Raw genomic sequence first — 15,668 nt, forward strand, 5'->3', positions numbered from 1 at the left:
CCTGGGGGTCTTCAAGCGAAGGCTAGATGTGTATCTAGCTGGGGTAGTGTAGGCCCAGCACTCTTTCCTGCTTATGCAGGGGGTCGGACTCGATGATCTATTGAGGTCCCTTCCAACCCTAGCATCTATGAATCTATGCGCTAGGAAGGAAGCCCCAGCTCATGGGGATCTGATCTGGTCCCCTATCTTACCCCCTGCTCCTAAACCCATCCTTGCCCTGCAACCTGGCTAGCTGCATAGGGTCCACTGGCTAATTAAATACTTGCAGGTGTTTAGTGCTGAGAAACAAAGTAAGAAAATTAGCTGGCAGCAAGAGAACACATAGGCTTTTTTAATGTTGAATTTAGGGGCCTCACCTAGTGGGAAGTTTTTATTAGCACATTATAGAAGCAAATCCAAATGGAAACAGCAAGGACTGAAGAAACAGTGTGAAAATAGATGGTAGCCCTAGCTGTGAAATAAATCTCTGTGGCATGAAGCTGATGCAGATGGTTCTGTGCTGCCACCTTCCCAGCCTTAGTATAGGCAGTGCTTTGGAAGAAAGGGGTTTGACTGATATTCTGTTGTGCTCTGGTGATTTTCACAATTGGAAAAATAGTTTCAGGTGTTAATATGCGGACAGTCCAGAGATTAAGAGCATCAAGAGCTGCCTAAAATTAATATGCAACAAGGCCCTAAATTTCCTCCATTTTTTTTCACTTACTTTAACTCTTTTGTAGATTGAGGATTAGAGGATGAATTAGTTGAGAAGAGACTGGTTGGGACAAAGCTCCTTTGGGAGTCCATTTTTGCTTCTAATAGATCAAGAGGATACAGCTGTCCCTTCCTTTGCTTGTGTTGTACTCTTGCTTTCTTGCTGTAAGGGTAGAGAGTATCAGAAAAAGGAAGGAGTTGGTCTCCTGCATTGGAGTATGCTGTCTTTCAGACGTCTGGACAAGTGTGTTGATACACTTCTTTGCTTTTAGGCACAGACTTTGACTGTGTGGAGACAAGCAGACAAGCACCATATACCACGGATTTGTTTTTTAAACAAGATGGACAAAAATGAAGCAGAGTATGTGGTCAATCATTTCTATTTTTAGAAGCAACCAAAAGCATGTTGTTGGGGAGGCTGTGAAAGAATCACTCTAATTTATAATTGAAGCTGCACATTTCCTAATTGGAGCTAAAAATACTAGACTTGTGGGTAGGCAGTAAAATATCTACTATTAGATGTGCATCCGCCTTTTGCGTGTGTGTCCAAAATGCATTTTCCTGTAACTGTGAGAGGAGTTTTGCAACAAGTAAATGGCAAACTCATTTGTTACATACCATTACAATTGGATAACTTTTTCAACTTCTGTTTATTTTAATATAGTTTTGCCTATGCTATAGAGAGCATCAAGCAAAAATTGAAGACAAAACCTCTGCTTTTACAGGTAAAATAATTATTTTGTGATGAGCAAATCTGAAACATGTTTGATATCTTAATGTGGGAGGTGGGTTTTATCTTCATACATTTCCTAATGGAGCAACTTTGTTTTATCCACAGTTGCCAATTGGAGAAGCCAGAACTTTCAAGGGAGTGATTGATGTAGTGACCAAGGAACAAATTATTTGGAAACCCACTTCTAGTTCTGATGATGGAAAAGTTTTTGAACAAAAACCTCTGGCAGAAACTGGTGATCTTGGACTTTTAAAGGAAGCAAAAGATGCAAGAAATGCCTTAATAGAACAAGTAAAGTTTTAAAGTAAATATGTAATGTAAATATTTTTAACGTTCTGCGCTTTTTATACTGTTTTCTTTCCATCGCAGGATTTTGAGGCACTTGTAGAAGCATTTAATAAATTAGGGAAAACTTGATTAATTTTAAGCAGATTTGGGCTTATTAGTCTCACTGCACTTGAGACTAAAGCACAGAGTGCTTAAGTATTTTGGCCAGATGAATACAGAAAGTCCATAGCAGACATGAAAATACAGGTTCTGCTCTCTTAACGCATGGTTCTTTATTTTAGGTGCACATATGTTTTCTCTTGCTTGGATTACAACTTTTGGGGTGTTTTTTTGCAGCTAAAAACATATTGATTGATTTCTGCATGATGGCTTAAAAGTAGATTTACTGTAATTGGTTTGGTTTAGAGGACTGAAATACTAAACAGTCTTACATGTAAAAAAGGACAGAATATTTTTGAGTGGGCTTTTTAAAAGTTCTGAGTTCCCATCATAATGTTGAACACTCTGGGACAGCTTGCGTAAATTGTAATGTGGGGATTAGCTTTCCTTGTAGGGCTTTACTGCATTTTAGTGAGATTTGTTCTCTCAGAAAACAATTATTTCTTTTTTGTTTACATTCAGTTATTTGTAAGAGTAGTTATAACAAGTACTGAATAGAGAAAGTGAGCATGACTCTATAATTTTGTAACTTCCAATATTTGTTATTCAGGTTAAAATTATGGTGGTTGACTGTTTCGGGTACAAGCTGCCCTGCTGTGTTTATCAAGGGAGATTCTTCCACCCAGCCACGAGTAGAAAGTCACAGCTGGTTGCGTGGATTAAAGAGGACTTTCAGCTTCCTCTAAACCTGTGATTCTCAGATGGGGTGCCATGAGATCCCTCCTCAGGAGTGCCATAGCATCTGGCCCCTGCACAAGTAGGTTCTTCCCCCCACCTGCCTCAGTCCCATAGACAAAAGGGCACCTGTGGATTCCATCCTGGGGCAGCCCTTGTGCTGACCACTCTGACTGGTAGTGCTGTGCTGTGGACAGGTAAATGGAGAGCCATGTTTTTCAGCCTGACTCATCCCCCTGTTCTCATCTTTCCAGGGCCAGTGATAGGGCTGTGGAGGCAGGTGATTCTGAGCCCTGGCATGTGAGTTTCTGGAGGAGCAGCTGCAGTGTCAGGGGTTGTGCTTGTCCCCTCAGATACAGACTAGGAGTGGGGAGCAGGGCTACAGCCAGGTGTCCTATTGTCCCTCCGCCCAGTCCTCCATGCTGACTCCCCTTACTATCTATCCCCTGTGTGCCACATGTGTAGCCTGTCGCTTCATCTCTGCTAGCTGGGTATCGCTGGGCTCTGTCTGTTTTGGCCTCGAGGCTGCCGGGAGATAACTAAGTCCAGAAATAAGCCTTCTGGTTCCCTATCCCTAGCACTGCTCTGGGCCCACCCAGCGCTGCCCTGCACCTGTGTGTAGGGAGTCGCAGTGCCACTCTGGGAGCAAATGTGCATGGGGCCAGGCAGAGACGGAGCACCTGAAGGGGTGACCTATTGTATTACATTTTATATTATAGTATAATATAGTGATACAATTAAAAACACATTCATTAATAACATAGAGTTCCTAATATACATATATTTGTTTTTAAAATATGGTGCTGCTAAATTTTGAAAACTTGTGGGCCAGAGTCTTGAGACTAAAAAGGTTAAGAACCACTGCTCTAAGATGTCAGATATGGGAGACGGTGTTGCATAGAGAACTGGGAGAGCTATTCCATATTTCTCCTAAAATTGCTTGGGAAAATAATAGAATCTCTTTGTTCTTGATATTTGCTCGCCTGCAGGATAGGGAATTATAATACGTAACTCAAGTTCACTTCTAGCAGAAGGCAACCCAGGGTGGGATCTTTGTGTGAATCATTTTGATCTAGTGAGATAAAAGCATTGTATAAATGTAGAGCATGTAATTTTATTTAATCATCCTTCCAAGCAGCTGAATAGGACTTGATGGTTTGGGAAAACAAAGTTCTCTTCATGAAGTGCTGTATATTGTATTACTTTCAGTCCTCTAGTGCTTTCTTTGAGTAAAAGCCATCAGTCAGCACTACTCTAACGTTTAATAAATGAGCTACATCTCTTATAAAATGTAGCATTTTCCCTTTCATTTAATTAAAAGAAATAAATGCATTGCTTTGTTCTTAATATGTAGTCAATTAGATTTCTTTTTCCAAATAGATAATACTTGGTTTAGCTGACCAGGTGCTTTTATAGCCGCTAGAGAGAACAGCATAATAGCACAGTGCTTTACAGCAGTGTTTCTCAATTTTTTCAAAGACAGTGACATCTTTCCACAATTTTTTTTTCAGTGTAGCAGTACCTTCAGCACCATTGTTGGTGCTGCCTCAGTTTACTTGAGTTCTTTCTGACCAGATTGCTGCTACCTTCAAGTAAAACTGCCTCTCATACTTGCTGCACAGTCAACTGGGAAAGGGCTGTGGCATGTGCATGCCTTCTTCATTGCATTGGGGTCCCCACCAGCCTTACGCTTCTCCCTGATCTAGCGTCTTGTGGGTGGAACTGTCCTGCATGTTTCTGTTTCCAGGAGGAGTTGGTGTGGGGAGGTGGACTGGGATGGGCTATACTTATCTTGCCTTAGGGTTATTAGAGAGCCATAATTTAGCAGGAGTGCATGTGCACCTCAGTCCTGCACAAGGGGCAGTTTTATCTGGCTGCTGCCTCAACAACCCAGCTGAGAAGCCCAGTTTTACAGCAGTGTTGAGGATTCCCTCTCTAAGCAGTGTGCCAAGAACCTAGGTAGTCATGCTGAAGAATTGAAGAGGAATTGTAAATCTTGTTCTACTTAATGTGTTGCTGGGTAGAATGTACCTGATGGGCCACCTGAGCATTTTTGGATTCAGTGCATTTCTTTTGTTTTTCAAGTCAGAGGTTTTTTCCCCCAAGGAAAGCAAATTGCTTTGGTTTTTGCTTTAGAGAATGCTGAAACATTTCATGTATAAACTACTAGGTTTTGTAATACAAGAAGGAAACATTCATTAAAAAATGTTTAATTATCACCATTATTTAAGTTAATGTTTTCAGTAGTTAACAGTTGTGATATGTGCATTAATCTTGTTAAATTTGTGAATGTTATTGTGTATAATGATAAATATATTATTCAAATGGATTCAAAATATGACGAATTCTCTAAACTCTAATGTCCACAGAGGCTTTGCTTCTATCCCATGTAATTATCAGGTCCAGATAACAAGCATTGCTGGATTGCTTTTGAAATACTGTCACACATAATGTGAAGGTGTTCTCTTGCAGGTTGCAGATCTCGATGATGAATTCGCTGAGCTGGTGTTAGGAGAGTTTAGTGAAAATTTTGACTTGTTACCAGCTGATAAGGTACATCTTTACCGTTCTTTACTAAGATTGCATTTCTGTCAGCCCTCACGCTGAGTGGCTTTTATTTTAATATTGCACAGGTGGAATGTGACTCAGCAAATGTATGATTTGAATGCTAAAAAAAAGAAAGCACTTTTTAATTGCAGAAGCAGGTTGCTAGTAATAGTTGCTAAAATCAGGTGTAGCTCATGTGAAGAATGAACGTCATAAGATTTGCTCTCCAGGTAGTTTCAGTATTAAAACATAAACCAACTTGGTGATGAAAGTCTTGTGAATTTACCAAGAAATATGTTCAGCTGCATATCAAGGTTCATTTGATATTGCAAATGCATGTGATTATCATGTTGGGAACTTTCCATAGTAATTTTATTATGAGCATTTTTATTAAACACAATTAGTTGCTGAAGTGGAAAATAAGGGAAGGGACAATTAGATCATCAACATGTAATGCACTAGCTTTTGCTTTCTACTGTTCTGGGTTTACATCAATGCAACAGAGCAAAATTTGGTGTGAAGTGAGTTTCAGGATTGGCATCTGACAAAAATGATACTCCTTTCTTCACAGGAGGGACCAGAACAGGGTTGGCCTGTGTTAACTTGTTTGGGTATCATAGAATCTGAGGTCTAGGATAGCATTGTTACAGCAGCTCCTTGTGTTGCATCTACATGTGCAGTTCTTTGGCTTGATCCAGAAAGTCTGTGGAAAGATTCAGATCAGCTTTAATAGGATTTCCCATGGGTAGGGACCTACCAAATTTAAGGTGAAAGTGGTTCCTTTAATTTGCAGGTTCCCCTGCGGGTCCCCACCTCCCTCTTCCCTCCCTCCTTCCCTCCCCCCCATTGGTGGAGGGGCCCTGCTTGCAGCTCCCTCCTGATCAGTGGGGAGGCGAAAACTGTGGTTTTAAATAAGGCATTGTTTTTGCCTCTCACCACTGATTGGCTGAGCAGCTCCATACAGCCCTGCTGTTTGCTGCTGACTAGCTGGGAGGCAAAAATGGCACCATGTTTAAAACAGCGGTTTTAGCTTCCCTGCTGATCAGGAGGGAGCAGTGGGGTCCTCCACTGAGCAGCAGGGATGGGGGAAGCGGGGAGCACATGGGGTAGAGACATGCCAGATTAAAGGACCTGCCATGCATTCTGCTTCCACCATGAATTCAGTAGGACCTTACCCACGGGTGTAGAGTTAAGCACATTGGCTTCGAGTAATAAAATTGTATTTTTATTAAAAAATTTCCTCTAGTGGTAGAAAATTGTTGTCACTTGAAAAAAATGCTGTGGTGTTAACTCTGAAAAGTTGTTTAAACTTCAGTACATGATAGTTATTTTTTCTCTGTGCGTGCACCAACATTGTAAAATACTGGAGCCTAAATTTAGGTGCCAGAGTTTGGATCTAAGACCTGAAAAGCATAATTTTGGAACAAAGCCTGTGGGATTTAGTTCCACAAGCATAGTTTATTCCCTGATGGTATAGCTTGGTTGAAGGTCTTTTAATTTTTTGTGATTTTATGAGTCAGCATATCAAGTTAATTTTGTTTGCAAATATAATAATCCTGTGCTATTTGACTATCAATTTAATGTTTGAATTCATGATATTACCGTATTTACTTGTATAACTCATCCACCCTTTCCCCAGAAAATAGCCATCCGAAATTGGGGTGTGTGCCTTAACCAGGGAAGGTGCTTCACTGGAATAGAAGCATGGAAAGAAACACTGCTGCAAGATGGCTACCTTTGCCAGCATCAGAAAGCAGGGAGAAGAAAAGGGACAGAGTTTACCCCTCAGGGTTAGCGTTAGTGTTAACTTTCAGAGCCACAGCTGCTGCAGTCAGCCTTTAGCCCCGTTTAGAAAAAATGTTCTTTCTTCATTCTGCTTTCCCAAAAGAAGGTGTGTGTTGTATTTAGAGACATGTGGTATATGAGAAAATACAGTATAACAAGAAGGCTACTTATGAGGCTGTGACTTGTCTTTTCAGTGTACCACTAGCATTTTCAAGTATAAAGCTTCAGAGCATCTCTTAACTTCTATGAAACTAAGGCAACAAGTAGAAAATAACCACTTAATAATATAATGGGAAGAACATAAAAATAAATTTATATGTAAAATCTGATTTTAAAATATTTCAAATAAAAGATTTTGATTTTTTTTATCGGTTGTGAAATGATTTGATCTGTAATGTCTAGTTACTAGTTGGCTTTCACATTCATCTTCAGACATTTGTTCAAATTATTTCCCAAATGACAAGTGAATAAATTGCATCTGCCTTGAAACAGTTCAGTATGTAACTTCAATACTTCTGGTTTTCTGTACATATTGAGATATAAGATGTCATGGGTTAATTTTCTGTGCATGAGTCCTGCGTCTAACTTTTGTTTACAAAGGTGAAAAACATAAACTGATCTGCCTTTAGAGGTGTACCTGTAATGGTGTAGTACTGATCTGCCTTTATAGGTGTAGTAAACATTTAAGTGGCTGGATTTTATTTTGTAGTTTACAGAAGAAAAAAACGGTTATTTTTAATGAGGGGAATTGAGTAGAAAGTAGTGATTGACTTGCATGTGGATTATTGTTTGTGATGGTTATAGCAGTGTAAGAACTTGCTCTAATTTTACCTAATTTGGAAAATTGTAGTAGTTGTGAAGATCATAAATTAATAACTTTTAAAATCTTAAATTGGTTAACATATTGGTTTTCTTTTATATTGTGGAAGGGTCCCTGTTTGGCTTTCTAGAATTGTGCCATGGTTTTTTTTGCTTCTTCCCTAGTTATATTTTCATGTATTGAAACTGAGCAGAAATCAAGGTGAAATCATACATCTGTATAAATACCAGAATTGAAAATATTCCCATTTCTTCTCTTCTGCAGTTACAATCTGCAATACGAAGAGTGACGCTGGCTCAGAAAGCAGTGCCTGTGCTATGTGGCAGTGCATTGAAGAATAAAGGCATACAGCCGTTACTGGATGCTGTTGTTATGTACTTGCCTGCACCTAATGAATGTTCCTATGACTTCTTGTAAGTGCATTGAGAAGGTAAAGGAACAGGAAAATTATCTGGAAAAAGTACAAATTAAACCTATTTTATTTCCAAAATGAGACAATTTTTAAAGGTTTTGACTTGTTTCTTATTCATTTTGGAATACAGGGACACTGCATCTGATCAGGCTGTCTATCAGTTTGTCATTCTATCTACCCTTTTCTCCATCACTCCTTAGACGGTGTGGCAGAGAATGGACAATTGTGGGTTTCTGGAGGGTCTTTGGGTCCCCTGTCTCTATGCAAACATAACTTGAAGTGAAGTGTTTCTAAATAGCATCTCATTTCAAGATATACTATTTTGGTGTGCTTTGGCTGCTTTTATAATACTTCAGACGGTATGCTTTTTTCAAATGCAAAGGCATTTGAAGCACTTTAAATGTTATGTTTGTTCACAGCTCAAAATATGCTTTCATTGAAAATATAGTTTATAACTACACAGCCAGTGCTATCTAAAATCTGTGCAGGGGTGGGGTTAGGCTTTTTACTGCATTGATTATATCACATTTCAGCATGTACCTGATTTTGTTGCCATTGGAACTACAGGGATTGATACCAATCGTATACATTTACTTTGGGGTATACATTTAATGTGGTGTTAATGAGAGCTAACAATTGTCACTACAGAAGCTTAGTTTAAATGAGTGGAAATGTAATTAAATGCTGGGGTGCCTTTTTTTTTTTTAACCAGTGAATCGCATGAAGCTTGTCTTAATTTGTTGCCTTTATTTTTCAGGCAATGGTACAAAGATGACTTGTGTGCCCTGGCATTTAAAGTTATTCATGATAAACAGCGTGGGCCTCTAGTTTTCATTCGCATTTACTCAGGCTCTGTGAAACCTCAATCAGCTGTATACAACATCAACAAAAACTACACGTGAGTAAGAGTGAGTTGTGCTATTGGTTGTAGCATTGGCACTTTTGAGTAGCAATTAACATGAACATTTAACTTGTAGGGAGAGAATGAGTCGCGTTATCCTGCCATTTGCTGACCAGCATGTTGAAATACCTTCACTGACAGCTGGCAATATTGCCCTCACAGTTGGGCTAAAAAAGGTAAAGGAAAAATGTTTGCTTGCTTTATGGGCAGCTTACTTTGAAAAGGCACATTTACGTCATACATCTGAAAAACATTGTCACGCTCTCTTAGTTTAAAACTTTTTGCCTTTGTCATAAAATATTTGAGTTTGTTTCATTTTGTCAATATTAACATCTCTAAATAGCTAGCTGTAGTTTTTTCCTTTTCAAATGAAAATTGACAGTATACCAACTTCAGAAAGTGATCTGAAGAAATGCCAGCTTAGTTGGGGAATAGACTGAAGCTGGTCTTGTAAGTGAAAAGTTTGCTTTTCTCATATACCATCAAATGTGATGTCAGAGACAGGGTTAAAATCAATAAATGTGAAATAAGAACTATGTTGCTGACTATTTTGTCCAGACAGTCACTGCAGCACCAAGCTAATTTACGAGCTACTTGCCAGTTTCATTGTTTAGGTTGTTAGTTCAGCTAGGAAGTCCTTTTTATCCTGGTGCTCATGTAGCACAGCTCAGTCATACTACCTTTTCTAAAAAGGATTCCATCTTGTACATGGAGGAATTTCTATACAGTTTGCAAATGCTTATACTGTGTTTAAAAGCAAAATGGCAAAGAAAGTATTATAATAGCTGGTCTGTTGGTGAGCAGGGTTACATAATTAGTGTTTCTGCTCTCCTGGCTTTTTCCTTTAATGTAATCAAGAGAACCCATAATAATTGCTTGTTTGTAAGCGTCTTTTGTGATGAAAATCAGTTATTTGCAAACAATACAGTGTCTTTGTTTGGCATGCTATAGAGTGCCACTGGAGACACCATTGTTTCATCAAAGTCCTCTGCTGTCGCTGCTGCCCATCGAGCTGGAAGAAATGTTGAGAGAAAGCAGAGTCGTAACAGTGAAGTAGCAAGCCTTCTGTTGGCTGGTGTGGAGATTCCAGAGCCAGTCTTCTTTTGTACAATAGAGCCACCTTCACTGACCCAGCAGCCAGGTATAGCACAGCTACTTGAACAATTTTAGATCCATACTGTACCCTTAATGTGCACACACAAATATGGTGGGCATCAGTGAATACAGTAAGACCTCGTGATTTTGCACAAATGCCATGTTTCTGTATTTTGCTGATGTGGTATGGCTTTGCTAATATGGTGCATGACTTTTGCATGATGTTTTTGGCTGGAAACTAAAGATTAGATTCTTGGTTCTTTATTGTAGAAGAGGTGGCATTTTTTTTACTTCCCCCTCTCATTCCCATTTAAATGATTAGTTTTGAAGTAACTAACCTGCTTCTCCCATATCAGCAGATTTAGTATGGGTTGTCTTGCTCAGTAACCCATTATTTTTGAGTGAGAAAAACCTTGTTTTGTCTTTTTTAAAAGCCACTTTCATTCGAGATAAAAGTTAACTTGACATTCTTATATTTTTGTATGATGTAATAAACTCACATGAGTAAAGAGAGAGTGCTTTTTTTATTACCACAACACTTTGGGTTCACATAATCTGAGTTGAGAAAAGTATGCAACTGGAAATGATTTAGCATCTGAATTATAGGGCCAAAACATGTGTTTTTATGGCTATATTTGCAGTCTTAGTGATTCCTGTTGAGAGCAGAACCTGACCCGTGGGTGAACTTATTACTGTTCTGGGCTAGTCACTAGTTAGTAGCATTTTTCATACATAACGATATTTGATATTTTTATATAGACTTGGATAATGCCTTGATGTGCCTTCAGCTGGAGGATCCAAGCTTAAAAGTGAAGATAGATCCTGATACTAGCCAAGTAAGAATGTTAATATATTATTCATTTGAGCCACAGATTTTGAGGGTTTTGTTTTTTTTGTTTGTTTGTTTTTTGTTTTTTTGTTTTAAATATAAACATATAAAACTCAGTATTACCACAATATATTTTACTGGCAGAAGGGTCAAGCCCACTCCCCAGTTTAGTTCACTTAAATATTTTCACAATTCAGGGTCAAAAGTGAATGCTCACATTATAAGTAGAATTACTGTGTTGGATAATCAGACTGAAATAAAACCCTTCTTTGTGAAGGGAGATTGAATGAGATTGCAAGATTATCTTCGTGCTATCTAAATAGCACATATTTTGTTTTTATATGAATTCTAAAAGTAAATTCAGACTTTCTAAACTGAAAAACTAATATGGGAAGAATGGTCAATTTTTGTAGTAATAGAGCTGTAGTTGCCATCTTCATTTAAGTGTGGGACCCAAAATAAGTCATAAAGCCTCCTTATTTCCACTTGTAATATCTGCGTTTCTTATAGGATCTTAAAAAAAGAAAAGGTAAAAGCATTTGAACAGCACAGTATGTAAAAGTAGGTTCCTAAATAATGTGTATTGAAAACCAATTAGGTGTTTCTGCCTACAACCCTACAAGCATAGGTTTTATTACCTTTTCTCACTTAGTTCGTGCTTTTAACCAGAATATCCTTTGTGGCATGGGAGAACTTCACATTGAAATTGTTCATGACCGGATCAAACGTGAATATGGAATTGAGACCTATCTGGGACCTCTTCAGGTAGCATATAGAGAAACCATCCTAAACTCAGTTCAAGCTACAGGTAAAGTGAACAAGTGCACAGAGTATTAGCACTCTATCCTTTTGATGTATTTACTTTAGTCATTTACTGAAGTGGTTTTCTGATGTTATTTGTTTACCTTAAACCTTTAGATGGGATTGAGCTAAAACCACGTGCTAAAATATTCACTGTATTTTATCCACAGATACACTGGACAGAACAATAGGAGATAAGCGGCACTTGGTGACCGTTGAGCTAGGAGTGAGTCCCTGGACAGGGGAGAGAGCAACAATACCACCAGTCATTCAGTATGCTGAAAATTTCACTGCGCCACTTCATCCAGAGCTTCAGGAAGCTATAGAAAATGGAATTAGCAGTGCATCTCTTAAAGGTAATACAGTTGTTACAAGTAACTAAAAAGCTGGAAACTAGGGCTGTGCGACGCTTTCGTAGCCAATTCAGTTCAGAGGACTGAATCTCCAAATCCAGATTGAATTGGGAGACCAAGTAAAAGCTCTGAATCGATCTGAGGCGTCCAAATAGATTTGGAAAGGTTTGGCTGATTTCGGAGATTCGGCCATAGACTAAACAGGGGCTGTGCCATGGCTGCTGCTTGCTAGCCAAGGTGGAATGCGGGCACAGCTCGCTCCAGGAGGAAGGGGACAAGTGGCAGCGGGACATATGCCCTGCTCCCAGCGCTGCTGCTGGAGGAGTTGTGGGAGAAGCTCCCATGGCTGCCCTAACCAGCCCAGCCTCTGGCACTTTTTTTTGTGTGTGCGTTTTGTTTAAAGCCCTGCACTCACCAGCTGCAGCAGTGGTGATTGGAGCTTCTGAGGGCTCGTGGCAGAGCACCCCACCGTGCTGCGCAGGGCGGTGAGGGACAGTGAGGATCGCCACCCCCCTCAATGCAGCAGCTACTCCGTGAACAAGTGTAGCATGGCTCGGCAGGGTGCTGTGTGCTGTCTCAGAGCTGGAGCCACTGGGGCTGAGCGCTGCTGGGCAAATCAAACTGGGGGCTGGGGAATTGAACCAGTTCAATTCCCCTGGGAGCTGGGGTGACTTCATGTGTCAGCCGGAACCCGGCAGCACTCAGCCCCAGAGGCCCCAGCTCCCAGACAGTGCGCAGTGCCCTGTTGAGCTGCACTGCACGGGTGCCAGGTGGGATTGGGGGGGGGAGAGGGGTGGCGGCAATCCCCACTACCCTGCGCTGCACGGGGAGGGCTCTGCCACATTCACCCAGAGGCCCCAATCACTGCTGCTGCAGCCGGTGAGTGCAGGGCTCTTTTTTTAAAGTGCTGGGAGGCTTGGCCGGGCTGGGTGGGGATGCGACTGGGCAGAGCAGCCATGGGGACTTCTCCCACGGCTCCCCTGACCCAGGGAGAGGCAGGCACAGTTGGAGGAGCCGCAGGAGAACCTGTAGCTGTCTGGCTGTACCTGCCTTTCCCCAACCAATCCATATCATTGAATCTCTCCAAATCAGTGCTGAATCCATTCAGAACAGTGATCTAGGCCTCTACTGGAAACCATATCTCATAGATAGAGCAGCAGTTGCTTATTGAAGAAGACTGATCACTGCTGTTTTGTTACTAACCCTTTTAACTTCCCAAAATAGAACATTAATGTAGTATGAGTAATAACTTCTTCCAGATCACTCCCTTTCTGAAATAAAATCCCTGGCAGAGGGAGTCATGAGAGAAGAAAAACTTTTTAAAAGGGAATGTGAGGAGTTTCTTCTACATCATTCTTTTGTGCAGAATTTGCTCCCACTTTTTACTGTGGAGTGAGCCTCAGTTCTGGTCCTTAAAAATTTGTTCTGTGCTGGCTCAGAAACTCCATTTGCAGAATCTCCTCAGCTGTGACTGGCTTGTGTCTAAATACCCTTCCTTAAAGGGATTCAGGAAAGGTGATGGTGGCAGTGATAAAACTAACATTAAGAGAAGGAATGAGAAGTAGCTCTATTCATCAGAGGGAGGAGGACTGTCAGGCTTCAGATAAATGCAAAAACATTTCCCCTGGTTAATATGAAAAACAGCATTGAATGGTAACGCCTTGTTCGTTCTTTATGTAGGACCACTGCTAGGATTCCCAATTCAAGATGTAGCAGTGACTGTGTATTCAGTGACTTTGCACCCTGATACTTCTCTGCCAATGGTGTCTGCTTGTGTTTCTCGTTGCATGCAAAAGGTACAACAGAACTAGAAGAACTAATGTAAAATAGTTATGCTGCATTGTATTAGTAAAACAAACAGTAGTTTGGTAAATGAGATGCAGCCTTTCTGAAGTTGCAATGTAGGTTATTATCTGTTTCTTTGTTCCATGTTATGGAATTCTTAAAACATGAGGGATGTCTAGAATCTTCCATTTTTACCCTTGTTACTCTGCAGGATTTTCATGACCATCATCTCTAGCAAGGTAGTTTTCAGCAAAATACTTGAACTTAGCAAAGCATCCTTGGTCTCTAACAAGAAAGCCTTTGATAGTGGTATAAATCTTTACACCTGGAAAATGCTCTTTGCCTCAGGAGTATCTGGATTTTATTGGTTTGCATATTTTATGATCTTAAAAGATTTTTTTTGTACAGATGTAAAATGAACACTCCATTCTTATGTAATGTCACTTCATATATTGATCTAATGAAACCTCCATATATGATGTGGAAATATACTATTATGTGCATCTTCCGTATCATGTATGTATGTATGTTTTTGAGTCTTTTCTGACTCTTCTTTCTCATTAATTTTTATTTTGTAAGATTATAACAGTACATGCAATCTTTCTTGTTACAATTCTGTTTTTTGTAGGTATTCTCTTAGTGACGCTTTCCACTTTTCAGCAGTCATATATCATAGTTAGTGTCAGTCAAAAAGGAATCCTTTGTTATAAGCTTTCTGGTGTGTTTTCAGTGAAAGTCACCAGTGTATCTAAGGCATGAAGACATGGAATGAAATCAAACTGTCTGAATCCGTAGAATTGAGTAAAGTCTTGAAAAATCCATTTAGAAACCTCTAAAACAGTGGTCTCCAACCTTTTTATAGGGAAAATCACTTTTTGTAAGTAAAGGGCATCACCCCAGGATCTACCACCCCACCTCCCAGCAAGCCGCCAGGGTCTGACCCCACTCACTCAGCCCAGCCCAGCCCAGGTGGCAGGGGGCATGGCTCATCCCAGCCACGTGCCCTGTTGCTCCCAGTTGTGGAGCCTCTGACAGACTGAGATTGACTATCAGAGGCTCCATGATAACCAGTTGGTGCCCACTGCTTTAAAATATTGTTTTATTGCACTGTGGAAATTACACAAAGGCTTTCTCTTCTTTTTTTTCCCTGATTCCTACTATTTTGTTTGTGGTTTATTTTTCCTATTATTATTATTTTGCTTGTGTGTTACTCTGGGTTGACTAAGTAGTATATGGCTTCCTGCACACAGTGAAGTCGGACACATTTTGATTTTATAATTGAGCTGCTTTTTACAATTCTTCTCTGGCATAAACTGTTCAGTCCTTTTAGTGATGATCCTAATCTTCCAAAATGGTAGTCTAGACCTTTAATTTGTCACACCTGGCTTATTCTAGCTTTTTAATGCTTCCCCTTTTGGCCTTTCTTCCCCTATAGCCTTTCTTTTAATACACTGACTTGTAGTAGCCAGTTCCATATCACTATGTTATGACAGTCTTTGGGACATTATACAGATGTCTTCTCCTAGGAGAGTCACTGCTCTCCAAGAGTAAAAATGGCCACTATAGGAAAAATTTATTTGGGAACAACCTGAGTTAAATAACTCCTTGGAGAGTTTCTCTTGGGGCAGCAGATCTCTGTAATGCCATGGCTTCTCTCAGATTAGAACATCCTCTTCCCCACAAGAGACAGCTTGCTAGACTCTGCTGCTCCAGAACATTACCTCTTAGTACACTGGTTGTCAACTAGGGGTATGTGTACCCTAGGGATAATTAAAAATGTTGTAGGGGTGGG

At 40.1% G+C, this 15,668-nt stretch overlaps 1 protein-coding gene across 2 annotated transcripts in view; it reads left to right on the plus strand.

Annotated features, from left to right (window-relative positions):
• GFM2 (G elongation factor mitochondrial 2) overlaps positions 1–15,668 on the plus strand; it is a 28,702-nt gene that overhangs the window by 11,235 nt on the left and 1,799 nt on the right. The window contains exons 8-19 of one of the 2 annotated variants that reach the window (XM_019532248.1): positions 966–1,054; positions 1,358–1,418; positions 1,532–1,717; positions 5,021–5,101; positions 7,965–8,113; positions 8,870–9,010; positions 9,090–9,189; positions 9,965–10,154; positions 10,868–10,944; positions 11,607–11,745; positions 11,909–12,094; positions 13,772–13,887. In XM_019532248.1, the coding sequence (XP_019387793.1) occupies positions 966–1,054; positions 1,358–1,418; positions 1,532–1,717; positions 5,021–5,101; positions 7,965–8,113; positions 8,870–9,010; positions 9,090–9,189; positions 9,965–10,154; positions 10,868–10,944; positions 11,607–11,745; positions 11,909–12,094; positions 13,772–13,887 (1,515 nt within the window). Of the gene's footprint in view, positions 1–965; positions 1,055–1,357; positions 1,419–1,531; positions 1,718–5,020; positions 5,102–7,964; positions 8,114–8,869; positions 9,011–9,089; positions 9,190–9,964; positions 10,155–10,867; positions 10,945–11,589; positions 11,746–11,908; positions 12,095–13,771; positions 13,888–15,668 lie in introns of those variants that run through there. The other variant, XM_019532250.1, reaches the window with a different exon arrangement.

This window comes from Crocodylus porosus, unplaced genomic scaffold (genome assembly GCF_001723895.1).
Source record: "Crocodylus porosus isolate Cpor-Errol unplaced genomic scaffold, CroPor_comp1, whole genome shotgun sequence".
In the NCBI taxonomy this organism is placed as follows: Eukaryota; Metazoa; Chordata; order Crocodylia; family Crocodylidae; genus Crocodylus; species Crocodylus porosus.